The 27,227-nt window shown below is 56.7% G+C and overlaps 1 protein-coding gene across 1 annotated transcript; it reads left to right on the forward strand.

Annotated features, from left to right (window-relative positions):
- Nucleotides 1-167: 167 nt before the first annotated feature.
- Nucleotides 168-5,635, forward strand: BUD13 (BUD13 spliceosome associated protein). The gene is made up of 11 exons (XM_087706473.1): nucleotides 168-300; nucleotides 616-715; nucleotides 1,015-1,099; nucleotides 1,518-1,572; nucleotides 1,876-2,162; nucleotides 2,301-2,632; nucleotides 2,797-2,902; nucleotides 3,291-3,429; nucleotides 3,722-3,909; nucleotides 4,312-4,393; nucleotides 4,903-5,635. Exons 1-11 carry the CDS (start codon nucleotides 179-181, stop codon nucleotides 4,994-4,996), a joined length of 1,590 nt encoding a protein of 529 aa, XP_087562599.1. The 5' UTR covers nucleotides 168-178; the 3' UTR covers nucleotides 4,997-5,635.
- Nucleotides 5,636-27,227: the final 21,592 nt, after the last annotated feature.

Here is a 27,227-nt window from a genome sequence, read left to right on the forward strand (position 1 = left end):
GCCACGGCCACGAGGACGCCCGTCCGCCAGGGACTCCCAACCACCGACCTCCTAGCCCAGGGAAACGAGAGAGCCGCTGCCCAGGGTGCGGGCGCCGCCAGAGGGCGCCCTCGTGCCCCGGAGACGACCAAAGAGAGGGGCCGGCTGCCCTGCTTCCGCTTCCGGGTCTCCAGAGAAGATGGCGGCGGCCTCCAGCCTCTCCAAGGCCGAGTACCTGCGGCGGCGCTACCTGGAGGGCGGCGATGCCGAGGCGGGCAAGAAGCGGCGGCGGAAGAAGGCGGCGGCGGCGGCAGCGGGCCGGTGAGTGAATTCGGCCTTGCGGGCCTCCGGTCTTCCTGGGCCTGGACCAGCCGCTTCTTGTGGTCAATTGAGGCCGGCGAGAAGCCCGGAGGCCGGGCCCGCTTGGCCGCTTTCCCGAAGGGGCGGCTGGGTCCGCTCGGAGGGAGCCCCCGGCGGGCGTTCCCCGCCTGCGGAAGGGCCGCCCTGCCAGCCCTTCTGCTCAAGCGGGAGCTGGGGGCGTGTGTGCGGCCGGAGGTCCCGGGGCTTCTCCCTCTGAGGGTGGCGCGCCTGGGCCGGTGCTGAGCCGGTGGCGAAGGGCTCTTTTCCCGCCCGCAGGATGCGCATCGTGGATGACGACGACGTGAGCTGGAAGAGCCGGCCTGCCAACGAGGGCAAGGAGGAGGAGGAAGAGGCGGACGAGAGCGACCTGCCCGTGGTGAGTCGGGGGCGGCCGGGCCTCGCCTGGACTTTCCTGGCTGGCTGCCTGCAGTGCGGAGGGTTATGGCTTATGTCCCATGGTCGGGTGCCAAAGCAAAGCGATGAGACAGGCAGGGCCCATGGAGGGGAAACGGCTGAACCGGCTGCACGATCCAGTCTGGCTCCGTCACCGGGATCCGAGATTTTGCCTTTCCGGTGCTGGAGCCGATCCTCGGGGAATCATTTAACGGGTTGCTTGGTAGGAGGACTTTTAGCCATGCAGAGGAAAAGCCCTCCTGTTTCATCTGTTCTTTCTAGGTGGCTGAATTTATTGATGAACGGCCAGATGAAGTTAAATGGATGGAAACTTTCCGAGGAAGTAACAAATGGAAGTTATTAGGAGGTTAGCAGTTTGGAGCTTCTCTGAGGGAATGGTGTCATTGTGCCTGAGATCCTTGAGCTGGGTTTGCTGCGTGCATCCTCTGCCTGATCCAGGCTTTGAGCAAAGAGGGTTCGGGTTGCGCTGGCTGAAAAGGCAGTTTAAAAGGTGAAAGCTGGAATGGTTTGGAAGGAAAGTCGTGGGCCACATTTTACTTTCCTTTGAAAAAAAACATTTTGTTTATAAAAAAATGAAATGTCTTTTCATCCTGGAAATAAGCTTTCTTCAGAAACAAATTTGGCACCCGCCAGATCCCCACCCCTGTGCTTGCTCTTTAGGAATTCTACAAGTTGTAATTTCTACATTTTGGGAAACAGCCACATGAGGAGAGACAATTAGGAATGCCTTGTGTATTAAGAAGGCTTTACATTTCTTTTTAAAGATCAAAATGAGGAGCCATCGTTTGGACATTCTACGGCAACTGCATCAATAAGCAGGTGAGATGTGGGAACGTTAGCTGATTAGCTCACAACCTAATCTTTCCGGCTATTGCTTGTGTTCATCAAGGATAATATTTGTAGCTCAGGGTTGACATACTTGTGTCGCTTGATGTTATATGCTATTGCCAGATTGCTGAATTAGCCAGACACTTCTTGGATCAGGAGAATTTTTCCTAAGATTCTTATTCAGTAACCAGGCAAGAACCAAGAATATATAAAACTTATCTTGCAATATAATGCTAATTGAAAATGGGTATATTTGTTAGAAACTTAGATTGTTGCTTTTGTTACCGTACTCAGTTCAGAAACCTCCAGAACAAATGAAAAAAAGCATTTGTTGGACCAGTCCCCGCCTAGGAGAGCCCGTCATGCCCAGCCTGATCTGTCCCCTAAAAGAGAGCCGTCAGCAGGAGGCACACATCGTGTCAAAGGTTCGAGTGGAAGCCAGCGTGAATTGTTCTCAGACGAACGCTCAGCTGGCCAGAAGTATAGGGCAACGGCTGGTGCGGATGTGTCGCTGCCTTGCAAGAAAGCATCTCGCCCGGAGGGAGACTTGCTGCTACCTCAGAAGGGGCTGCCATCCAGGAGTGAGTAGCCCCGTGCTAAAGTACCTCCCGTTGTTTGGGGCGTGAGTTGTCCGAACCCCTCAGTGATACCTTGGCAACCATCAGCTCTCCTTGGTGATGCATTCTGAAAACGTCTCTTTTCCTTCGTGGATTTCCCAGGCACCCGGCAGTCCCAGCCAACAGCAGCATCACCAAGGAAGCGGCAGAGACATGATTCGGAATCCAGTTCTGGCTCTTCTACGACGAGGGGAGCTGAAGCCACCACAGATTCAGACCTTTCCCCACCCCGGGCCGCAGGCAGACCAGGCACACGGCGACCAAATTCTCCTGATCTCTCCCCTCCTAGAAGGAATCGGCACAGATCTTCAGATTCGGACTTATCTCCTCCCCGAAGAGGAGCAGAAGCAAAAAAGAAAGGTCACAGGTCCAGGAGTCCCTCGACTGTCTTGCCACGTCATCAGGCCACGGAGTCCAACGGGAGCGGCCAGAGGGTGAGGCTTTGGCTTCCAGGAAGGGCCTGAGATGTGCTGCGGTGCCCAGTTGCAGGGAGAAAGCCTTGCTCCAGCTGAGGCAGCCAGGAGGCAATAGGCTGTTCCATGAATGGATGATTTATGGGACACGCCTCTCTCCTGATTCCACCTTGTGTGTTTCTCAGATGCTGTCGGGGGGCAAAGCGGGCTTGGTATCGGCTGATCTGTTGAGAATGGAGCAGCAGGAACACAAGAAGGCTGGCAGCAGCAACAATAGCAAACATCTGGAGGGTGAGAATTTCTGGAGCTTGAAATTGCGTGGCGCATCCATAGCCCAAGCTTCTGTGCTTCAGCCCAGCTTTTTCTAGGCAGAATCTGGTCCAGGTGGCTGTTCAGGGCAGTAGGTGGACTGACTATAGAGACTTCCACATGGTGTTTGCATTGTTAAACCCTGCAACTTCTTTCTTGAGGTTCTGTGGGGGATCCGTTTCCTCTCTTCCCTATTATGGTTTTGCTGTTTCTCCAAGAATTTATTAATATTATTTATTATTTTATTTATTAATAAAATTTATATGCCACCGAAGGACTCTCTAGTGGAAGTGGAAACAGGCCTCCACCTGGAAGCGTCCTTACCTGCGTGGCTGCTTTTAAATGCTCCGATCTATCCATTTCCCTTCAGATGAATCTCGGCACGCAAAGACAGTTTTCCGGGATGAGATGGGCCGTAAGAGGGACCTGAAGCAGGAGCGGCTGGAGCAGCGCAAGAAAGCAGAAGAGAAGTCGGAGCGAGACGAGCAGTATGCCAAGTGGGGCAAAGGGTGAGCTGGCGGTTTCCGTGCTTCAGCCTGGGAGCCCTGGGAAAAGGGCCTTCGGGATCCTACGGCCCATGTTGGCGTCCGGCAGGCAAGCAAGGGCCGGGATCTCAAAGGGAGGCTTTGCCACTGAGCTGCCTTTGGGCGGAAGGCCTGGAGTGGAGGAGGGTGGAGGCTTCCTGCATGTCGGTGGGCTCTCTTGCTAAGCTGCGGCCCACAGCTATTTTGTGCCGTTGTCTCGAGAGTGGGGCCGTTGTCTCCTGCCGCCTCGTGATGTGCACCCCGTGTCTTTCCCAAGCCTGGCACAGAGCAGGCAGCAGCAGCAAAATGTGGACGATGCAGTGAAGGAAATGCAGAAGCCCCTGGCGAGGTACATCGATGACCAGGACTTGGATCAGATGCTGCGGGAGCAGGAGCGAGAAGGGGACCCCATGGCCGACTTCATGAGGAAGAAGAAGGTGGCCAAGGAGGGGCAAGGCACCAAAGGTCAGCACTCGCAGCCTCAGGCGGGCAACGGGGGGCAGAAACCCTCAAAGGGGGCAGCCAGCATAGAAATGGTGACCGAAAGGTTTCAGGGAAGAAGGTCTGGGTGTAACAGTGGGAAACGGGCCACATTTGCTGCCTTTCAAGGGATGGGTGGGAGACGTCTAAAAGAGGCAGAGGCAGAAAAAGACATTCGGCCATTTAATCACCTTTTTCGCTCCCTGGTTGGCTTTTCTAGCTTCCCAGAGTGGTGTTGTCCCCCTCTTGCCCAGGCATCTGATGCCACCAGTAAACCACCTCTAGTGCTTCTCTGTCTCTTGGCTCCGCCTTGTTGTTAATGGGCCTGATTGCCTTAAGGGGAAAAAGGGAAAACCTCCATTCTTTGTTTCCTCCCCTTTCCTCCAGAAAAGCCCAAGTACAACGGGCCAGCACCCCCACTGAACAGGTTCAACATCTGGCCAGGCTATCGCTGGGATGGAGTAGACAGGTAAGCCGCTCTTCTTGATGGAGTGAGGATCCCTCAGTTCTGTCTCCCAAAGGCCCGGAGGAAGAAGAGCCCAGGCCTCTGCTGGCTACCGTTTTTTCTTCTTCTTAAGCCTTGCCCTAACCTTCATCCCATCCCTGCCAGCACTGGTTGGGTACGTGTAGCCACACATGGACAGGGAGCAAATCCTTCACTCACCGGCCCTGATGATGTTATCTAGTTGGGTAATAAAATGTCTGCAAGCAAATTGCCAAGCTCAGAGAGCACCAGGGACTCCCCGCTACAGCCGTGCATCCCTTTGACCTTTTCTCCTGGAACCTGAGAGGCAAAAGGGTTTCTGGGCAGATTTAGGAGGGCCCCTCTGGGTGGGAGTTGCCTGCTCCCCCCCCCCCCCCGGTCCTAATTTGGTACTTGGAAGGTGCTGAGGCTGTTCATGCAAGCCATCTAGTTCCCCCCTAACTCTGCATCACCCAGAGGCCCCGTCTGGCAGCTGTTTCCTTCTGCTCCTGCAGGTCCAACGGTTTTGAGAAGAAGCGCTTTGCCAGAATAGCAAGTAAGAAAGCAACACAGGAGCTCGCGTACAAGTGGAGCGTGGAAGACATGTGAGCCGCCGGGCCAAAGCGGGACAAAGACATTTAGAGGCCCCTGCAGAAGCGGGATAGTCCACCTCCTAGAATCTGCAGGGGAGCCTCTGTGCCCGGCGCAGCTTCACAGGAGCCCCGGAATGCGGAGGGTCTTGAAGCCGTTGGAATGGAGGCCCCCGGGACGTCGGTCCAGCCGAAAGGCAGCACTCGCAGGGCAGGCGGAGGATGCTGCGCCTGGTCATCACCTCTTGTCCCAGCGGCCGGGTACTTTGCGGAAGGAGAGGCGCGGAGAAGATGCGGCTCCTGCCTCCGTGCTCTGCGTCTCCCGTTGAATGGTTCGCTTGTGGGGCTTTCCTGGCGTGGAGCATCCTCGCCCTCTCGGCTCTTGGGAACTTCCGTGGCGTCTGCTCCTTCAACCAGTTCTCCTTAAGGGACTTGCTGGCACAGTGAAATCCTTTTTGGCCAAAGCAGAAGAGGTTGGTCGGAGATTCGTCTGGCAGCCCTCTCTATTCTCACGGCTTCTGCAGCGTAAATCCAGGGCGCTTTTTCTGGGCGTCCAGAGAAAGCAGGTTCTGCAGAGCTGCGGGGCTGTCCAGAGATTTTCAGTACTGGCTGCAATTTAAGGATATGGTTTGTAAATAACAGGGTTCTTTTTTCCTAAGGCTGCGCCTGTGTTTGTTTTTGAGACTTCCTACTTCCGTGTCGGTAGCAGAAAATGAGAGAAATGGGCTCTGTTGATGTGTCTGTTGGGGGCACCTCTTCTTTTCTGTGGGGATGGAAGCGGCTTCTCTTCATTTGCAGACGCCAGAGAACTTCCCGGCCAACATTTGACATGTTGCAGTTCTCATGGCTTCTGCAACGTAAATCCAGGACGCTTTTCCTGGGCGTCCCTGAAAGCTGCAGAAATGGGCTCTGTTGACGTGTCTGTTTAGGGCACAGAGATGTGGTTGTGTTGGGGGCCTTTTGCGGGAGCTCTTGTTGGGCAAAGTTTGCCTCTGTCAGGCAGGGAGGGAGGGAGGGAGTGGCTCTGGGGCACCAGCCTTCTTGTCTGAAGAGTTTTCCCCAAGAGCCTGGAGGGGGGGAAGCTGAGCCGTTGTACTGGAGGGGGCATTGTCCCTGTGCCCCATGGCTATGCATTGGGGGGGGGGTCTCCTATCAGTGCCTGCTGAGAGAGTGCGGGGGGGGGGCTCCAGAGCAAGGAGGGGAGACAAGGGCCTTTGGGGGGGGGCTTGCTGAGTCAAGGGCATCCATTTGAGGAATGGCCCATGGGGAACACGGCTCGCCTCGGATCAGCCGCAGGAGTGGGAGGGGTGGGAATCTTACCGAAGCTCCTGTCCTTCCCTCTCATGGCCCTTCTCAGCAGGCCAATCATGAGGCAAAGGAGGCAGGTAGAAAAATGGGCGAAGGGGGCATGATTGTGAACATCCTTCGTGTGTGATTCACTGGCGGAGTGCCAGCCTGGGCGGGTGGAGGGGTCTGGTGCAGCCGGCTTTGCCATCCCGCTTGCCTTGTGAGTGCAGTTTAATTAGGGGGGGGGGCAGAAAAAGTGGGAGGCAGTGAGGCTGGAAGGGCGATGGCACACCTTGTGCCTATTGGCCAGGGAAGGGCTGCCCCGCCCCGGCCAGGCCCTTCCAAAGGAAGTGGGGAGCCCCAGAAGAGGGTACTTGGCCCCAGCTGCCTCCCAGCTGAAGCCCTGGAAAATGTGGGGGGGGGAGGGAAGGGGGGTGGTTAGCACTGGGGCTTGTGGCCCCTCAGTGGGAAGGGGCCACGCCTCCTCCTCCTGTTCCGGGCCTGGGGCTGTTGCCCTGCAGTGTCAGCTCTTTCGTGAAGGGAGACCCCTTGCCTGGCTATTTGGCTGTCCCCCCCCCCCCCTTCCATTGTTCGACTGTTTTACATTTTGGACAGGAAGCCGGACGATGGTGGTGATAATAAGCTTAAACTGGGTTATGAGCTTACGTGGTCCATCGTGCATGTCGGGGACAAGCAATTAAGCCTGGCCTCGCACATCGTAATGAGATTTTTGTTGATGAGCTCCTTGGTAATGTGTTTAGTTAGGATTAAGGGCTTAGCTCTCCGTGTGCTCAGGAGCCCCCCGTCTTCCTCAGCCCCTGCAGCAGGAACACGCTGGGCAGGCGGCACAAGAGGCGGGTGCAGAGTTGGGCCAGGCCTGGTTCCCCCCCCTGCCTGGCCGTGACCAGCTCTCCCCCTGGGTGGGAAGGTAGCGGGTGGGACTGGCGGCGCCTCTGCTTTGCGCCAGGCATTGGAGCCGGATGACCGGATGCCCTCCTTTCCGCTAAGAGGGGAAGCACCTCAGGGAAATCCATCCCTGTCCCCTTGTAGAAAAGGCAGGCCGGAGTTTGGCTGAGGGGACCCCCCTCTTTTCTCAGCTGTTGGGAAAATATTACTCATCTGCTGGGCCAAGGCTGCTTAGGAAGGATGGAGGGGAAGAAGGAAGCCCCTGGGCCAGCCGGACACAGGACTCGGGAGATCTTAGCTGGCTGTTAGTGACCAGTTCAGTTGTGGTCCCAGAGGGCTGCCGTTCATGGAACGGCCACCAGGGGGCAGCAAACCTCAGTCGGGGCCCAGGTTCACCTTTGCAGTTCCTCCAGGTGTGTCCTCTTCCTCCGTCTGCGGGTTGTGGGGCTCCTGCAGCAGGAGAGAAGGCCTCTCCGCTTCACCTGCGGCGGTTTATTGTAAAACCTTTTTGCACCTGCAAGGCTGGCTTTATTGTTGCAAAGGGAAATCCGGTTTCAGCTCAGCTCTTCAGATCCGCCTTCCTTGCTCCACCTGCTAGTAAGCGATTTCTCTGCGGGGGGGGGGGGAAGCTTGTTTATCCTGAACCCCAAGGGCTCCTTTTGCCACTTGGAAAGCAGTTCCGTCTTCTCCCTTTTCCTTCCACCGTTTCCCTCTTTCCAGGCCCTCCTGCTGCTGCTCCCTGCAGTCCTTTTAAGCAAGAGGCCTTAGTATTTATAAGGGTGGCCCTGCTGTGAACCCTAGGAGGGAAAGGAAGAGGAAAGGAAGCCCAGAGAATGGGGAGGGGGGCATTGATGGAGGGCTCCTTTTCAATTATAGGCACCTCTGATAATGAAGTGCTAATAACCTTGTTAATCCAGAATGGATGCTCCATTTCCTGCCCATCTTCTTTTCTCGGCATTAAAAGCATGGCCGGCAGAGGAGATCCACAGAGGCACAAAAGGCAAACCGAACCCCCAGGGCCTTTGGGGAGCCTGACGGGGGCTCCAACAACAGCTGCTCTTTGCCGGCCAGACCCCCCCCCCTCCAGTCCCTTTTGTTGCTCCTTCCGCCCAGAACCAGGGAATGGAGGGAGGCTCCGGAGGGAGAGAAAGTGGTTTGTCTCCAGGGGCCGCAAAAGGCCTTTCTAGGCTGCCCCTCCAGAAGGTTCCCACGACAGAAGCAGGGAGGCCCTTTTCTTCCCAGGCAGTTCCTCCAGCCGGCCACACCCTTCATGCGGGGTCTCCTTCTGCCACCCGAGTTGCTTCCTCAGTGGCCACGTTTCCCCTGGTGGTTGCAGGCCCTCCTTTCGTTCCCATTTGGGATGCTGGGAACACAGAAGAGGAGGAGGGGGCTTCTGGACCTCTGTGTGGACTGACAAGCATTTGCTGACCCCAAAGTGCATTTCCCACTTTAATTCCCCTTTTCTTCTGGTGGGTGATTTCTTTGGGGCTTTTTCTCCCCCCACCCTAACTTTGTGTGTGTGTGAGTAGGTGAGTGAATGTGTGCTCTACAAACACACATTCTGTGGGGTCACCAACCAGCTTGGCTGCCTCTTAGTTCCCCTTAATTCCAAGTCGTGTCTGAACAAGCCAGTCGCAGCCGCTGGTGCCTGGGGGAGGCTTCCCCCCCCTGCTGTCTGTTCTTAGCTCTGCCTCCTGCTCCACCAAGATTCCCATCCGGGATGATCCAGTTTTCCCCGGAGACTTTGCTTCTCCCCTTGGAAAGGTTGTGGGCCTCGTAGATCCCCTGCCCGCCTTCTTGCTGAGGCTGTCAGTCCGTGAGACAGGAAAGTTGATTCTTTGGGGTGATTTCATCTTCAATTACACTTTCCACCATTTACCCTGAACAAGAGTTAAGCCAAATAAATCCCCATTTCGGTTCATTAAGGCCCTTTAGCTGTGTGCCATCCGGGAAACAGAAGGGTTTGGCTCGCCTTTCTTCCCTCTGCCGTTAATTCCGTTCCATCTCTGAGCGGGCCGGCCGATGACCGGACAGGCTTCCATCTGGCTGGCCAGAGAGTATCCCCCCCCACACCCCCCTTTCCTACTGGCTGCCCTGCAAGGCTGGCTTCTCTTCCTTTGGTTTGCCCTGCTTAGAGTTTTAAGACAAACAGCTGTGCAACACGTCTCCCATTGAAACTGTTTTAGAGTAATTAATTATATCTTCGTCTTGTTTGCATGCCTGCTGCAGCTCTCTCTGCCTCAGCCGAGGCTCCGCTCCGTCAGCGGCTAAGTGGGAGATAAATAATGAAACCACAAAGCCTCCGGGGTGGAAGCCAACACTTTCCAGGGAAAGGCAAGTAGGGAAGAGGTCACCTTTAGGAGCCCCATCTCTGCTTCCAACCCAACTTTCTAAAGGGTCAGAAGCCTTTCCCTTCTGCCCGCCCCTTCTCCTTACAGCCACCCTGGAAAGAGGTGGCTGGAAATGTGTGGAGATCCTGCTGCGGATGGTAACAGCACCCCAAGACCCCCGAGCACAGTCCAGAGCAATCTGCGCCACCCCCCCCCAGCTTGTCCCTCTTCTCCATTGCAGCAGTGGTGGCCAGGGTCAGCCTCTCCCTGCGGTGGGCGGGCAGGAAAGGGGCCACGGTCGAAGGAGCCCCCACCCGCTCAGGTGGAGGAAGCCACGGGGTGCCTATGTGGGCTTGGAGCCCCAGGAAAGCTGCTGCGTCTCTTTGGGGAAGAAGATCCCCTCCAGGCCTCCTGGGTGAATTTTGGAGGTGCCAGGGGGGGGGGGGGATGTGGGGCCCGCATTGCTGCTCACTGCAGAGTTTATAGAGCTCCGTGCAGACTCGTCACGGGGAAGGGAAGGCCTGCATTTGTAGAAGGGAGAAACAGAGAGGAATGTGCAGAGAGGCTCCCAATTGGGCATCTTGGGGGGAAGAGTCCCTTCCTGCCCGGTTGCCAAGGAGCCCCCTCTCTCAGGGAGGGAGGCCTTAAGACCCCTCGGGCCCCGTATTGGCTGCTGTTCCCAGGCAGCAGAGGCCCCTCTGGCCACATCTGCGGAAGGTGCGACGGGGTGTCTGTGAGCAGCTCCAGGCCTCTGCTGACGCCCTCCTTGCTCGCGGCCCATTCGTACAGGCGAAGAATGGAATTCAATAAAACTCATTAGCCTAACGCCGGACTGATAAGGCGCGTGCCGAGACGGTGCTGCCTGTGGCACACACAGCTGCTCCCAGGCTCTGCCACAGTCGGGTGATTGCTTCAAAGCCAGCACAGGGAGCATTGGTGCATTGACAGTGGGAGACCCAGCAGATGGGGGGAAGTGGAGGAAGGGGGCAGAGGGATGTCCCCCCCCCCCCCCCCGGTGAAGATCTCGTCCGGATAAATGCAGCTGGGCTGGCCAGGTGGAGCTGAGCAGATCCTGCGCTTGGAAGCGGGAGGCCTGGGAAGCCCCCTTCCTACGTCTGTCTGTTTCTCGTTGGAGATGCTCGCGTGGGAAGGCGGATGGGGCTCCCTGAAGCTCCTCCTCCTCCTCCTCCTGAGCGTGGATTGCCCTGCAGGCGAGCAGAGCAGAGGGAGGTGTGTCCGGCCACGCTTGGACCTCCAGCCATCTTGACTGAAAGAAGCTGGCAAAGGGATTCTTCTGCAGAATGAAATTCATGCAACTGAGTCATGAAATTCTTTGGGCCGCTGGTGGACCCCCCCCCCTCCTCGCCCCCCCCGGGGGCTTTGCCCTAAGAGAGGCCAGGGATTGTGGTCTTGCCTGCCTCCTTGGTCCCCCCCCCCCTGCAGTTCATCCGCCTTCACAGCCACCTTGTTGGAAGCTTTTGGCAGCTCTGGATCAAGGCTGGCTAAGTCGAACCCGAATGAAGAGGGAGCGATGCCTTCCCTTCCCAGGGCACTGAAGCAGCTGCTCAAGGGGCCGACTGGAAGCCCTTCCTGCCCCCGGACATTGGGGTGCTTCCGTGGCCCCCAGGTGGGAGGTTGGTTTAGCCCAGAGGAAAGTCCGTCTGTTAGGAGGCAGCTGAGGCGAGTTGGTTGCCAGGAAGAGTCTCCACGTCTTAAGACTAGTAAATAAACACAAAGCCTCTTGATTTCAGCTATCAGGTTTATCTTTTCTATTAATGGCTTTCTAAATTGGTGGCACTGGAGCAAAGAAACCCACTCTGAACTTCAAGCGGGCCTGATTGTGGCTGTAATGACCCTGCCTAATAAGACTGGGATGTGGGGTCAGGCTGAGAAAGGAAACCCGTTTCTCATTAGCTCTTCCATTAATTCCTCTCTGCCCCTTCCTAGTGGGGCCCCTTCCGAAGTGCCTTGGCCTGCGCTGTGGAGAAGAGGCTCCACTTGGCTCCACCATTTCAGCCGGAGGCTTCGTTGCGTTTCCTGTGTCTTCCCAGGCTCTGGATGGAGAAGGGAGGGAGGCCCCTCTCTCTGGGTGGAGGGCACTGCCCACCCCAAAGGGCAGCTCTGAGGCTGCAGCCAGTCCACGTTCCCCTCCCCCCCAGGGCACAGAGGTGAGTTGGCAGAGCCAGGTGGCTTTTTGCGACTTCTTCTCGGTTGACAGGCAGGTAAGGCCACCTGGGATGAGGAACCGGGCTGGGCTGCTCGAGACCGAGGAGCATTTGGGGGGTGTCCAGAAGCTGCTCAACCATCTCTTCCATTTGGTGCAACTGCGGCTCTTTGGGGCTCCCCGTCCCATCTCCCCCCCCCCCAGACATGCGATTGTCTCCCAGTCCCACCCAGCAGCTTCATTCTAGGCGGGGGGTCTCCAGCTGTGGCAAAGGAGGGAGATCTGAGCTGGACCCCAGCCGGCAACAGGGATTACCTGGCCATTTTAGCCTGTTTTCCTCTCTGCTCACGAAGCAAGAACGACACCTGCTGGCCAGTGAAGGGAGAGCAGCCCTCCAGGGGAATCCAGGGACCTTTTCCTCCCCGCCTCCTGCCAAGTGTAGAGCCCAGGAAAGGGGGGGGGGGAACCAGGTTGGGGTGGGGCAGAACATCAGGCCTTCCTTCCACAGCTGGCACTGCTGATGAGAAGCTGCCGGTCAGCTGGAAATGGACCAGTTGGTGGGATTTACTTTGTCGGCCCCTCTGGGGAAGAAGAGAAGTTGCCAGATGTGACCAGATGTGGTACCCAGGCTGAAAAGTCACAATAAATGGATTTGCTTGAACAAAGCGCAACTCGCCTCTGCGGCTGATGGACGCAGCAACGATGGGAACTTGCCAGCCTCCCTGGAGGGAGAAGCAGTCGGGGGCCCAGGAGGGCAGGAGGGCTTCCCCTCTAAATGCATCGATACTTTTCCGTCCTCAGGACCCGTCTTCGCCAGCGACTCTGGTCATTGGTTTCCCCCAGCGCCTCTCAGAGCCCCCCCTCACCCCTGCCTGCTCCTCCTCTTCCCCTTTTCTTGGCTGAATTCAAGGGCTTTGCCTGCCACCCCCCCCCCCCAGTCTCTGAGGTTGTGGGTGTGGTGAGCTGTCATCCTTGCGCTGTTGTTGGCTGTGCAGTCAAAGGGACGGAGCGGAAGGGAAAGGAGGGGGGCTGCAGGGGGTCAAAGCCTAAAGGCTTCCCGTGCCCATGTGTGAAGTTCTTGTGGTTCTTGAGCAACCTCTTCCGTGGGCAAAGAGGGTCTTTTCCATTTTCATCAATCGTTGGGCATTTGTGCAGCGCGGATGAGTCATTTCTGCTCTGCTGCTGCTGCCACCAAGGGGAAGAGGAGCCCCAGGGCAGCCTGACCCCTCTGGCCATCTTTGTGGTGGTTTCCTAGGGGCCAATTTCATGGGGCTTTTTCTGCACTCAGCCGCTTCCCTTTGGGGGCTGCTTGGGGAGATACCCAGAACCCCCCACCCATGCTAAATGCAGCAGCTCCATGGAAAGGTAGCCCTGCCACCCCATGGGTCAACCGCCGGTTGTGTCTCTGGAGCACTTGGGCCTCTTGGCTGCCTTCACCAGCATCACCCGGATGCTCTCTAGTCTGTGTTGCTCCTCCATCCCACCCCTCCCCCCACCCCTGCTGCTTTTGGTCCCTTTCGATGCCCTCTGATGGGGCCACTGACACCTTTGGACACTGCAGCAAAAGTCTCTCTTGTTAAATGGATAAACGAGGCTTCGTCGCAGGCGTCTCCGCTGCTCCCTGTTATCCGTGGGGCACACAAGCGATTGTGGGTGCGGCAGAGGGAGTCCCGGAGGGGAGGAGAGGCAGAAATTCTCTGCAATGGAGGAGCGGATGTGGAGCCCACAGGCCCACCAGATAGGAGGACAACAAGGATGCGGCTGCTTTGATGCCTTTTTTCAAGAAGTGAAACCGGTTCTCCACGGCTGGCCTTGACCTTGGAGGCAAAGAAAAGGCAGTCCCAGGAATGCATCCCCCCCTTTTTTTTCCTGGAGAGGCCCCTGCCCTGACAAGCCCAGCGAATGCCCCCCTTGGAAAAACAAGGTCTGGGTGGCGGGGGAGACGGTTGGTGGGTGGGACCCCCCTGCTGGGCTTGGCTGCCTCTGTCCGTTGTGCTGAAAGCCGAAGCGATGGCTGTGTTTATGCTCCCTTCCTGCCGCTTGGATCAAAGCAGACACTTCCATCTATCCAGCAACAACTCAGAGATTAAAAAGTTGCTGGCAAATCAGAGCCCCAAATTGGTGTGAGAGAAGAGCTGCTTGTCAGTTGACAAATCGTCTTATAAAGGGAGCGCTGCGTGGCCTCCGTTGGCAGCCGCTTCTCCGCTGCGTTCCAGGCGAGCCTTGCCGTCATTTCCCCCAATTGCACCCATTCATAAGCAATTTCATATTGAGCTGCTAAGATCCCCCAGCAGGGAGTCGAAGCAGGAGGCGGCCGTGAGCAAGCGCTCGCCTCCAGCCACCCCCCACTCCCCTCCGTCCCTGGCAGCTTCTTCCCAGCGACAGGCCTTCCAATCAGGGCTTGACGGCTTTTCCGTTTTCTGGTTTGCTTTTCAGTTTTTGTTCTTTGCCATTTGCGATACCTTCCGTCTCTTCTTGGCTTGCAAAGGGAAGGCCTGTAAGCCATGATGTTCCTGGGCGTTCCCTCTGCGTGTGTGGAAAGGGAAGGAGGAAGACACTGCAGAGGCCTAGCAAGAGAAGGCCAGTCTCGCCAGCAACTGGATCCCTTGTGTGAAGGTCAAAGGGTTGGCAGAACCCAGGGGGTAGAGGAGCCCATCAGTGGCTGCCAGATGAGTCCATGGCTGCTCCTTGCCACAGAAGGCTCAGAGGGGCCACCCGGTTGAGGAACAGCTTCTCGGGAGAAGGAGGAGCCTCTTCCTCTTTTTATCCCACCTTGACCTCAAGGCAGACTCTCAGGCTGCTGAAATGAGTAAATTGACATTTGAAATTAGAGAGCAAGAGGATGAACAATTTTATAAGATATGGGATTTGTTTTATCGGTGGCTAGGGGGGAAAAAAATCTTTGGAAATGAAAAATGATATGCTTTAATTGAAGAAAGTAAATGATGATATAATTTTGCTGTGAAATAATCTAACAATGACACAATGAAGAATTAATGGAAGGTCTGGTGATATAATGTATAAGGCTAAGAACTTATTATAATGATATTTCGCTGCTGATAAGCAATTCTAATAGGGGAACAAATGAAAACTGGTGTATATATAGGCAGCGATGCTTTGTTGAAAAATGAAGGAATAAGATCTCTGTTTGAAGGTATGAAATGCAAGGTTAACAGGCTGCTTCCCGTTTTGTCCTCATAACAATAAGCTTTTGGTTGAGTAACAGCCACCCAGTAACTGCATTCACATGCAACATTGGTTCAGAATGTGTGGATGCAGCTAAAGGACCTAAAAAACGTGGTTCAGTTCAGTCCTTTGAATTTGGCCCATTCAGTTTTCAGTTTAGTGAAATGGGTGAACTCAAAAAAGCCAGTGAGCTCCCGTGGTTGAGAGAAATCCTGGACCTAGCAAGGCCTCCCAATTTTTCTTCCCTTTTCCAGCCTTTAAGTAGAGGAAACATGTTTTTAATACCAGAACATTTGGTTTCAACTCTCTCTAAATACCAATGAATATATTTTATGTGCTATTTTAAGCTTGGCAATTTAATTGCATAGTCCTGTAGAACTTTGTAAACTGCCTGGCAGGATATAAATATTTGAGTTAAATAAGTAGGATGTTCTCTCAAAGCATTAGGCTCGGGTCTCCGAGGAGCCACGGAGCAGTGGCATCTTTCTAGCTGGCATGTGCGGAAGCGGTGGGGTTTTGCACGCCGTGCTTGGGGTCTCCAGGGAGGCGGGAAGAGCTCTGCCCGAGAGCCGCTTGCAGTTGAGACCCTCTTAGGAGGCCCAGAGTGGTATTTGTTCCGTTGCAATGCCGTTGTTGGCCCATGCCGGCCCAGCCCCCCCTCCCTCAGCCCCCCTCCTGTGTAACCTGCCCAGGTTTGGTGATGCTGAGTTTGTGGGACTCTGGGCACACTCACCGGTGCATGCGAGGCCGACATTTTATGATTGCACCATCTGGCTCTTAGGAAATCATTAGCAGGCGCCCAGGTAATTTCTGATGGGAAGTTTGCTTCTTGGCGGCCGATTCACACAGATTCCAAGGTCTTGTTGGTCAGCATTAAGGGAGAGAGGAGGAGGAGAGAGAATCCCAGATGGGCAGAGCTGGGGGGGGCGCTTAGGGGCGCAGCCTCTCCCTCTCCGATAAGAGAGAGGTTGGTCCGGGGCTCCCCTTCAGTCCCCCGCCCCCAAATCCAGCCCTTCCAACCCTCTTCCCTTCTCCTGTCTTCCTTGCAGGCCTCCATCTGGGCCCAGAGGCTCCAAAGAACAGTTCTCTCTCTCTCTCTCTGTTTTGCGAAGGGTCTGCGGCCCCGAAGACAAAGTGGGGCAGGGGTGGGGGCTTGCAGAGGGAGGGAGGTTCATGCTGCCCAGCTTAGCATCGCCTAGGGGTGCTTGTGCTCCTGCTGCCCCTCCGGACCGTTGATAGGGAGGTTCCATCTCATGGGATAGATGAGTGCATTAAAAGCCCAGCTCTTAATTAGGCAGCAACTTTTTCTTTCCAATGTTTCAGAATATATTGGTGGCCAGACTCGTTTCCAAAGAGGTTCTGTCACCCCCCCCCCCTCCACCGGGTATGGGGGATGGGAGTAAAGAAGAAAGCAGGATTTTTGCTTCAGTCCTTTGTGACCAGGTTAATATGGGGAGTAGAAATAATTCCGTTCAGCAGGGGACTCGCGTCAGGCTAAACTGCCCCCATGCAAACGTCTCGTTTTTGGAAATTCCGGCCGGCCTTTGGCTGCAGGGGAGTCCGGGCTGGGCCCTCCCAGGTGGGAAGGAGCGGTTGGGGCCCCAAGTGGGGAGGGGCCTTCTGCTCCAGGGGCCTCCCGTTCCTCCCACTGACCTGCCTGGCCTGGGGGAGGGTCCCTGCTGCCCACCCAGTAGCCTCGGGGGATTGGGGGGAGGGGAGAGGATTGAGAGGCCTGAAGCAGAGATGACTCTCTTCCCCCCCTCCCCCCACCAGAACCAGACTCTTGTCCCTTTCGCAGCCTTCGCACTCGGAGCTTCTCCGCGGGGCCCTCTGGCTGCCTTCTCTTCAGAGCAATCGCCACGGATGGCGACTTATTTCCACAAATTGCTCTGAAGCTGCTCTCCCCAAACCTCCAGTTGCCGTGGAAACCAGTGGCAGTTCCACAGCCGGACTCTGGATGGAAACAGCTGGGCTGGCCGGGCGAGGATGCAGCCCAGTCTCCAAGGACTTATGGGTTGGCTGGCGGAGCAGCAGGGGCCCCGAGAGACGTGTCCCAGCCGAGGGGAGTGCTGGCTTCAGCTGCTCTCTGCCGGGGAGCCAAGCGGCCCAGTTGAGGAAGCCTAGCGGCCTCCAGAACCAGAGAGCCTCAGCCGAGAAGCCCCCTCCGTGTGGCTCCGAAGCCGTGTGCCCCGTGGGTGGCAGCCATGACCCTTCCTCCAAAGGGTTCACTCCAGGCTCCTTCCTCACTCCGGGTCTCCTCCCCACTCCAAGGTTTGCGTTTCATTCTCTCGCGCGACTTCCTGCTCCGTCACCCGCTCTTCTTGGCAGCTCCCTGCCCTCCTCAGTTCCCAGATGCCAAGCAGGGTGATGAATTATTCCAATATATAGTCTCTTTGGAAAGCAAGCGCACATCATACATGTCTCTGACAAGGTATTATTCTCCCTTATCAGAGTTTGGGCCCATCCAGCTGCCACGAAGCTGCCTCCCTCCCCACTGCAGCTGCAGCCAAGCCAGGGGCGGCACTGGGGCCCTCCTGCCTTTGCCAGACCGGGGTGGGGGGGGAGGGGAGGCTCCCCCTGGAGTTCCAAGGCACCAGGTGGGCCGGGTGAAGAGACTCTGCAGGTCTGAGATGGGGGGGGAGGGGGGAGAGGCTCTGGACTGTGTGAAGTGGACGGAGTCCCAGGAGCAACCCAGAAGAGTCTTGCCGGCGTCAGCCAGAAGCCACCAGGGACAACAGGTCAGTGGCTGACCATTAGAGGCTTCAAGTGACCCATGGTCGGAAAGGCGTTTCCAGCATTGCCCAGCAGCCAACTCTCCCTCCTCCCCCTGCGTCCTGTTGGCCTCCCTCCCTCCCTCCTTTTGTCTGGAGACATCCCGGAGTCGTTCAGGGTCTCGGGATGGCTGACGGCCTCCATCCTGGCTTATTACAGGATCGCCTCCTTCAGTGGAGAACGTAGCCCAGTTACCTTCTGACTGGGCTTCCCATGAAGACGAGGACCCAAGGGAGACCAGGACTCCTCACTTCAACCAGGACCGCTGGGTCACAAGGCCTGGAGAAATGTCTGCCAGGGAGGTGCAGCCTCCTCTCTCTGCCAAGCGGGTCCAGGCTACGCAGAGCATCTAATCTGCTCCACTGGCAGCTTAGACAAGGCAACAGGTGGGAGGCCTGGATCAAAACGGGTGCCCAGATCAGTGAGTTCCCCCTCCCTCCCTCCCTGTCACGACAGCCCAGATTCTGAGGTGAAGCTCAGCGGGAGGCCAATGTGGCTCCCGGGAGGCTGCTTTGCACCCGGCCGGCTTCAGCCACTCTCGTCCTTTGGCGAAGGCAGTCGGGGCCCCAGCAGAGGAGCCCAGGATCGATGCTTTGGGAAGCCCCCTCTCCCCGTCAGGTCTTGCCTTGAATGTCCTGATCTGCCCACCAATTGCATTTCTGCTTCCCGCTCTTCCCAATGCAGGACCCCCACCCAGCCCCCCATTTCGTCTCCTGCTTTTTTCAAATGGGGAGCTCCGTTGTGCTCCAAAAGATGGACTCGGTCGGTGTGTGTGTGTTTGTGTGTGTGTTGGAGGGTGTTATGCAACAAACAGAAAGGGAGGTTCTGGGTCTCCTCTCTGATGGGATCGTGTGTCTCCCAGCATGAAGCATGAGGGTCTTTCCACGGACAGAGAATTTTGCTCAAATGTACATGAGAGGAGCGGAGGCTGTCCATGACTTTGAAAACGACGGAGAACATTCTCAACCCTTTTCTGACTTATTCTTGAACATTCTTGCAATTCTCGTTGGGGGAAAAGTGCCACCTGTAAAACATCTTATACAGATTTTCTTTACCTGCAGCTGACATTGTCATTTCATAATTTTGAGACCGCTGTCGTCCACTGCAGGAAGCAAAGGAGTTCAGTGGTGGGAGAAGAGAGGGAAGAGAAGGGCAAAGCCCCCCCACCCCCCGGAACAGATCCCAGTCTTCAAATCAGTCCGGCAGATCTCAGGGTGAAGGGCCGGGCTCTTGGGCTGCAGTCTTGGTCTTAGGGATGGTGAACGTGGGATTTGACTTCAGTTTGGAGGGGCAAGGAGGATCTGCCACAGTGGGAGGTGCAGAGTGTGAGATTGCTGAGCGACTGGCAGGGATGCTTGGAAATTATGTGGGGGAAGCTGGTGACTTTTGGGGGGTGGGAAGAACATCTCTCTGGCCAGCTGTGGCCAATGCAGGAGCCCCCTTCCTCCTCCTCCTCCTCAGGTGGGGTGTGGAAATGTTTATCTGAGAATCGAGCAACTGTTCACCTTGTAAAGCTTTGGGGGGGGGCGTGAGGGGGGCAGGTGAAAGCAGCCGCCACCGGCTCTTCTAATTGCCCAGCCTGGGGCCTTCACGGGGACCCGGAGGGGCCGGACATCCATGTGACAGCAAAGCTGACAGACAATCGCTGTCCTGTCGGGCAGAGACGGGTTAGAGGTCGAGAACCCCTCTCACCGCCAACTAATTTAATTCGGAGCATGAATGTTGTGCCGGGAAAGGTGAGGCCTTTGCAGCCTCCAGCTCGGCTTCTGGAGGCAGCCAGGGGAGGTGGAGCTGCAGATGGTGACAAGATGTTGATATGGCCAACTGGTCATCCTGGCTACTCAGGCTGATCAGGGAGAAGAGATCCCGTCCTTTCTCTCCCGCTCTCTCTCGCCCTACGAAGGCCACAGTTGGTGCAGTGGGCACCACGGCACACACACACCCGAATCGCAGAAGGCGGGGAGGGGGACGGGGGTCCTGGAGAAATGGGAGGGGGGGTCGGGTCCCAGAGCTTCCTGGCCCAAATCCACCGGCATTTCCAAGGCTCAGATGGATTTGAAGACTTTTGTGGCAGATAAAACAGTTTGCTTATTTCACACTTGTGTAGCCACCTGCTCCTTTCTGTTTGTTCGGTTTCAAGATTCTTTAATTAAATTCAACATAAAACAGATTGAAAACATCCCAAGAAGAGAAACGCTTGATTTGCTGGAGGATATTGCTGAAGACGTGCCAAGGTGGTTAGGAAAACGCCGGTGCTCTCGTCTGTGGCAGGGCGTCCTGCGCAGGCTTTACGGCAGCCCAAGCACCCTGGCTCACCCGGGGGGGCAGAAGCCTCTCCTGGGTCCCAGCCTGGCCTCCCAGCCACAGGGGCGCTTCCTGCTCCTCCTCCGCCAGCCCCGCCCTGGCTGGCATGCGGCACGTTTGCCCAGCGCTCCGATGCGATGCTGGGCTTGTGAGAGCAACACAGGAGCCAAGCAGGGAGCAAGCCCTTCACACCTTGTGATGTTGTGTACGGCTATTCAAGCTTTGGAAAACCTCCCAGTGTGGGGTTAGAACTTATCTCTTCTTTTGTGGTGCCTTGTCTATTGATCTGTAGTACAGGGGGATGTTATTACTGTGCATTTCCTTGTGGGTGAGTTCATGGGATATATTTAGGCCAGGGGGATTTAATACCTCCCTCCCTCCCTCTCACAGCCTTCATCTTCCTCCCTCCCTCCCTTCCATCTTCCTTTCTTTCTTCCTTCCACCTTCCCTCCCTCCCTCCCTCCCTCCCACAGCCTTCATCTTCCTCCCTCCCTCCCTTCCATCTTCCTTCCTTCCTCCCTCCCATCTTCCTACCTCCCTCCCATCTTCTTCCCTCCCTCCCATCTTCCCTCCCTCCCTCCCTCCCTTCCATCTTCCTTTCTTCCTTCCTCCCTCCCATCTTCCTCCCTCCCTCCCATCTTCTTCCCTCCCTCCCATCTTCTTCCCTCCCTCCCATCTTCCCTCCCTCCCTCCCTCCCTCCCTCCCATCTTCCTTCCTTCTTCCCTTTCTTCCTCCTGGGACAATTCTGCTAAGCACGCCAGCCAGGGCTCTGGCCTCCTGCCCACGTGCTGATGGCCTGCCATGCTCGCTTCATGGCGGGGGTGGCCTGCCCTCTTTCCTTGCCTCCAGAAGCCGGGGGGCCCCTTCCTCTTCCTCGCCTGCCCCTCCTGCTCTGAGCTTTGCCGGGAGCCGGTTCCTGGGAGTCTTCCAGCCGGTCCCTGCTGGTGCTCTGGGTGCTTGGCTGCTTTTGTGGAGCTGATTAGAGGCCCCCTCTACAAACACGAAAGCTTCAATTAACACGGCCCGCTTGCAGCCCTCTTGCAGAACTCTGATAAGAATAGAATTTTCACTTGGAAAATGGATTTTTATTTAGTTGTCTGTACATTCCAGTAAATGACCTGTGTGGTGCAGCGGCAGAGAGGCTCTGGGGACAATTAGGGGCCTCCTTGGGAACCGGTTATCTGAAGGAAACAGGCACGCACAGCTATTTAGCCGCCTAATGTCCTGGTAGGAGGGTAAACCAAATTAAAAACAGCCTCTTTTCACCCCCACTGGATTCTGAAGCAGGAGCCTCATCCGGCTCTTCCTTCTCTTTGGAACTCTCTCCTTGAAACCTTTTGGGAAAAGGCCTGGAAACGGCCCCAGGTCTCTTTCTGGAGAGGCCTCTGGCTTTGGGCCCCTTCCAGAAGCTTTGGCTCTGGAATGCCCTGAAAAAACACCAAAAGGCGGGCTAATCGCCGCGGGGAAGCTGGGCGTGAAGAGTGGGTGGGTGGGAGGGTGGGGGCTGCAGGCCAGGAGAGGCTTCCTCTGCTGCTGCGCATGGGGTTTCCATTCCCAACCTTCCACACAACACATGAAACCCAGCCGCATCATCCTGGTTTCTAGCGCTTGGCAAGGCTCCCTCCCCCACCTCTGAGCAGGTAGCAGCAGATTCTGGAGGGAAGAAATCTTTGAAATCTCATTTTTGAAGCGGCCGATCTCCTGCTCTGCAAAACGTGATCTTCCTGGCAGGGGACCTGGGGGGCTCTGAGCCCTTCTGCCAGGGGGACTCTCGGTCGCAACCCTCTGCCAACAGCAGCTCCTCCTGACAAGCTTGGGGGTGGGGGAGGTTGGCCGTGCAAGGAGGTTTGGTCCACCTCAACTGGTCTGTTCAGAAGGAAGTGCTGGAGGAGATGAAGGAGGTTCAGCCCAAACCATTCAGGACAAGATCAGTCCAGATCGAAATCCCTAAATGCCTAAATCCCTCTGTGCCACACGACCATCCTCACAGCAAGCCTCTTGCCCTTGTCAGCCAAAGCTTTTGCCAGGGCAGAATCCTGGTCGCCCTGATGGGCAGAAGGAGGCGGGCAGCTGCGCTGGCTGCCCTCTTGCTGGAGGAAAAGGGGTCTGGGTGTGACCCAGCGCCGAGGGGAGAGGCTCCGTGGCCCAACCGATTCGGCTCTGCGGCAGAGAGCTCCGCCAGGAGAGCCGCCAGTGAGGAGCCGGCTGCCCTCCCTCCGAGTCGGGCTGGAAGAACAAGAACGAAAGCTCAGAGCTGGAAGTGAATGCGGAGCCAGACAAGTGTTTTAATAATGGGAAAGGTTAGAAAAATCCCCCTCCGAGCTTCAGCACAACCTCTCGCCAGCTGTTTGGGAGACCCAAAGTACCATGACTGCCTATTGATTCAATTATTCTCTACCATGTAATTCTCTGCATTTATGTGATAGCAACAAACAGAGTTGAAAGACATACAAAAACAAATGATCTGAAAGTTAATATGGCTGAGTGAGCAGCGCTGAATAAGGGGACTCCGCAGTTCGGTTTCTGCATTGTACAATCAACAGCCTGGAAAACAATGTCCTAACTTTCTCCAGGGAGCCTGCAGAAGAACCCGGGTGGATTGATCACTATGGAAATGAACCGGATCCATGGAATTCACTTCGTTGGGGCAACGGATGCGTCTCGTAATTACCTTCAGGTTGTGAGCTTTTAAGGGAATTGCATGGACTCCAGCAAACAGAGGAGGAGAGGCGGGGGGGGGGGCTCCCCTCCACCCTTCCTGGAATTGTCCTTGGAAGGTTCCACGGCAGAGCTGGGGGGGGGGGTTCCTGTCCTGGCCTCACACACCCCTCCCCGCCTTTGCCCTTTCAAAGAGCAGCACACAAAAGGAGCCTTCCCCACTTCCTGAGAGCTTAAGAACCACATAATCCTAGGGATGGAAGGGGCCTTGGAGGTCTTCTAGTCCAACCCTCTGCTCAAGCGGGAGACCCTGCCTCGACACTGCAAGGTCTGCATGGATGGTTGGAGCAGAGATCCCCCAAGGCAGGCTGGGGGTGTGTGTGTTCTTCCACAGCCCCAACTCCATCTAGCAGGAGAGGCTCAACATGCCTTGTTCCACAAAGAGCTTTGGCGTGTAAATTAAGAGACCCTCCCCTAATGGTCAGTAGAGACCAGGGGCCCTTAAACCAGGGAAAGGACCCATTTCTAATGGCTTTTTTGTGAGGCGATGGCCCAGTTTGGGACTCTGCTGCTAACTTACTTGCTTCAAGCAATAGATCTGGGGGTGTTGTGGGGTGACTGGGGCCTGGGAAGAGGGTGGTGGGGAGAGAAGCTCTCGTCTGGAGGAAGCCTATCCAAGCTCTCCTGCCTCTTCCTGGGTGCTTAGGTAGCCACCCAACCTTTTCTTTGGGAGCAGAGGAGGCTCCACGCAGCACCTCCGTCTCCCATGGCGACAAATACCCCATTTGCTGCCCACTATAAAGAGTGTGGAGTGGAGCACAGAGCACAGAGCTATGAGTTGCGCCAGGGGAACCGGTGCCATTTGGGGCCCCATCCAGTCCCTGCACCGAGGCCTCTTCCTCTGACTCCTCCTGCCGCCTGCCTTGTTTGCCCATTCCTTGCCGGCCCCACTTTGCTTCTCTGCCCCCTTCCTGATGGGTAAGGACTGCTGGCCTTGGTATCACCAGCACTCCTGCCCCTCTCCTGCCCGTCTCCCTTTTGGCTCCCCATTGGCTTCCTCCGGTGACTGACAACGCTTCCGTCTGCTGCCGTCTCCTCGCTGTCTCCAAGGTTACTCCAGAAGCCCCTCTCCCCACTTATTCTTCCAGGGAGAACTCCTCCCCTCCCAGTTTCTCCACTGGACCCCAGGCAGGGCGCTCCCTGCTGGAGTGACAGGGCGGGGGGGGGGCAGCCACCTCCCACCTAAAACGAGCAGGGGGCTGTCCCTTGGGAGAGAGGAGATAAAGCGTGGGGGGGTATTTCTGCAGGCCAGGCCAGCCCTCAACATGGCTTTCCCGGAACAGCGCAGAGGAAACTTCCCAGCGGGATGTAGAGTTGAAGGCGGGTGGGGGGTGCCCGTGCATTTGTGCCAGTGGAAACGTTTGTGGGGATGCGCTGCTCACACTGCCTCTGCGGTCTTTTGTGTCCAGCTCCCAGCATGCAGCCCCCGCTTTTCCTCCCCACCGTGAGGAGGCTTGGCTGATGCCCAGCAACAGGAGCTGGCCTTTGGGCTCCCCCAGCCAAAGAACCCGCCTGTCTGTCAAGGGGAGGGGAGGAATGGCCTCCAGGCGTCGGACTCCTTGCTGTGAGCGAAAGTGGGTGGCAGGGACTTTGAGGCTGGGGAGGGCTGGAGGGGTCGTCTCAGCGACAGGTTGCTCTTCCCGCCTGACTGAGATTCATCTTTATTTATAGAGGGGAGATTTACACGCTGCCCGTCTTGTGACACAGAGCTCTGGGCTGCTCACTTGCCGACTGCCCCTAACTGCCTGCTTTTGGCCCCAAACGGTGCGGCAAGAAGGCAGATTTGGGCCCCTCCAGAAGGGGATCCCTGACTTGAGAGACCACTAACTTCAGGCTGCTCTGAAGTCCACAAGAGACCCCCACCAGCCACGGTGGGCACCTGATTGAAAGCCTTGCTTTGCTTAATCCTTGAGATGCTCCCTGAGGCTGGTCTCGGCTAAGACAAGCGGCTGAAGGCAACAGACAGCCTTCCCTCAATGCTCCCGCCTCCTCTAGCTCCATTCTGCCAGTGGCATGTTGGGGGGCTGCCCTGAACCTTCTTTCAAATGCAGCCTCTGCCCATGTGCAGAGGAAGCAGATGGAAAATAAGCAAACATCCCCGTTTGAGGAAGGGGCTTCATCGCTCCTTGCTGCCCCTTGACTGTTGAGGCACATTTATCAGGCTGTCAAGAGATGGCAGTGCAGCCTTGCTGAGTGCCAGGGAAAGGGAGGTGGGTTGGAAGGGTGGCAGGGAGGGGGCGCAGGCAGCGGGTGGCCTTTCTGACAGCCCCCTCTGAGCTGGGAAAGCAAGCAGGGCCCCGGCAGTCCCTCTCTGGGCAGGCTCTGCACCCCCTCTTTGGGCAAAGGGTGCCGTGAAGCTCAGAAGGGGCAGCACCAGCGACTCTGGCCGGCCTCCATCTGGCGGCAGGACTTTAGCCCCCCCCTTCAAAAAAAGGTGTGTGGGGGCAGCAAAGGCTTTCTCCTCTTGGGTGGAGGCTCCAGGCTCCTCTGGGGAAATCCAGGGAGGGCAAGGAAAGGCCCAGCGGATGGTGGCTGAACCTCGGGGAGCCAGAAGTGGCCACCACGAACCTGCACCAAGTCCTGAGAGGGGCTGGTGGGGCCAGTGGGGCCCTTGCTCAAGAAGGGCCCTCTGCTACCAGAAGAGCACCTGCCTCCCCTGGGGCTTCCGTGGCTTTGGGCCCTTGTCTGCCCAGTGGCTGACTCTCCGCCCAGTAGAGAAGAGGGCTCCCTGCCCAGGGACAGAGGAAGACCCATCCTCGCCTTTGGAGAGGGCAGATCTGCCCGGAGCCGCTGAGGCAGAAGTCCCCCCTCTAGGGCCGCTTTCCAAACTGGATGAGCTTCAAGAGCAGGGGAGAAAACAAGGCAACGCTGTGGATGCCCAACACGCGTTGGTATCGCTCCAGCAGCATCTTAGCCGAGTGAGGAGGGGGATTAGTGTCTTGTGGAAAGACTACAAAGAGAAGCAGTTGACTGAGTCAACGAACTGCAGTCCAGACCCAGCCCCCCCCCCCAGCCCATCAATTGAGCCATGGAGAAACCAACCTCCAGCCAGCGGCCCCACTTCAAGTCCCGACTCCAAGGGGAAGAGGGGAAGGCGGCTTCCGAAGGAAGGCAACCAGACTCCCTGCCAGAGCCTGGAAACCGAGTCCGTCCCTCCGCAAATACTGGCTGGCTGCTTGAAGCAAAGCTGGGTCGGGGGAGGGACGACGATGACTAGAAGCGGGCCCAGGTCTTTCCTGCAAAATATGGGTGGTCTTCAGGGATGGGGGGTTTTCACCGAGTTAGTGAAGTGGAGCCTTGCCAAAAAAACCCAAACCCTGGTGCAGATGTGGCTGGAAAAAGGAAAAGAGAAAGAACCTGCGGACAAAAGCAGTAAGACTGGCTGTATAAAATGGGGGGTGGGTTTTCTTTTGGGTGGGGGGGGTGGTTGCTTTGCTCTTGTAAGCTGCCCAGAGTCCCTTGAGTGAGAGGAACACCGTCCTGCAGCCACGTTGCCCCCGAGACCTGGCATGAAGGGGCAGCTGCTTCCCAGCCACTGGAGGCTGCACCCGAGTTGCACCACCTTCTTGGCACCCGGAGCGACCCAGGCGGAAGAGAATTTGAACCTGTGTTTGCCTGAGAATTTCTCCCGTCCGAGACACGACATCTTTTCGGCCGGCTCGTCAGGGGGAAAACCTGCGGTGCTCTGAATTGCAGAAGGGCTGCTGGTGATGGGCATCGCCCACGAACCCACCTTTCCCAGCCTCTCTGCCTAGAAACAGGCAGGCAATCGGAAGCTGTCTCCCCTTCCGAGGGTCTCGGCTCTTGGATCTGCTAATTGGCTCCACTGAGCAAAACTCCTGCCGAGGGGGAGAAATCGCTCAGCAGCTTCCACTCAGGGCCCGGGGAAGGGAATTCCTTGCCCAGACTGGTTCTTTCATGGAGGAAAGGTCAGCGGGCAGCACTTTCCTTAAGGAGGGGAGGGGGAAGAAGGCGAGGCTTGCCTGGCAGAGTCCAAAAGCTCCGGTTCTCCTGGGCAGAACCTGGGCGGTTCCCTCTTCCTCCCCTGCCCGCTCTGGGGGCATCTCCTTGTGCCACAGGCAGGGCGGCATCATGGTTGCCATGGCAATGGTGCTCCTGGAGCGGAAGCTGCAGCTGATGCCCAGTTGTCCTTGGGTCTGCTCCAGGCAGAAGGATGGATGGGCAGGAGAACCCCAGAATGATGTGTTGCCATCGCTTTGCCTCCCCCCCACCCCGGTTGTTCTTATTTGTTGGGCTCTGGCTGTGCTTGATAAACTCCAAGAGTTGTTGATCTGGAAAGCGGTGATTAAGTACCACGTAATAACGGTGCTTGGATTCCCATGGTCCTGTTGGGAAGAGCCAAAGCAGCAGGGACAGTGGTCCGTGCCAGGCGGCTGGTGGAGTGCCCGGCCTCCTCACTGGGGTGTAGGTGCCCTGCTTGTTGCAGGTGGTTTCTGCGAGCGGGCAGGCCGGGGCCTAACAGCTGCAGCGAGGAGCCTTCCAGCAGATGGGCAGCTCGAAAACAACAGCTGCTTCCCTCGGAGGAGGAAGTTGCAAAATACCTGAAAGGAGGAATTGGCGC

This window comes from Thamnophis sirtalis, unplaced genomic scaffold, assembly GCF_051295495.1.
Source record: "Thamnophis sirtalis isolate CommonGarterSnake01/CBP01778 unplaced genomic scaffold, rThaSir2_p1.2 scaffold_2, whole genome shotgun sequence".
NCBI lineage: Eukaryota > Metazoa > Chordata > Lepidosauria > Squamata > Natricidae > Thamnophis > Thamnophis sirtalis.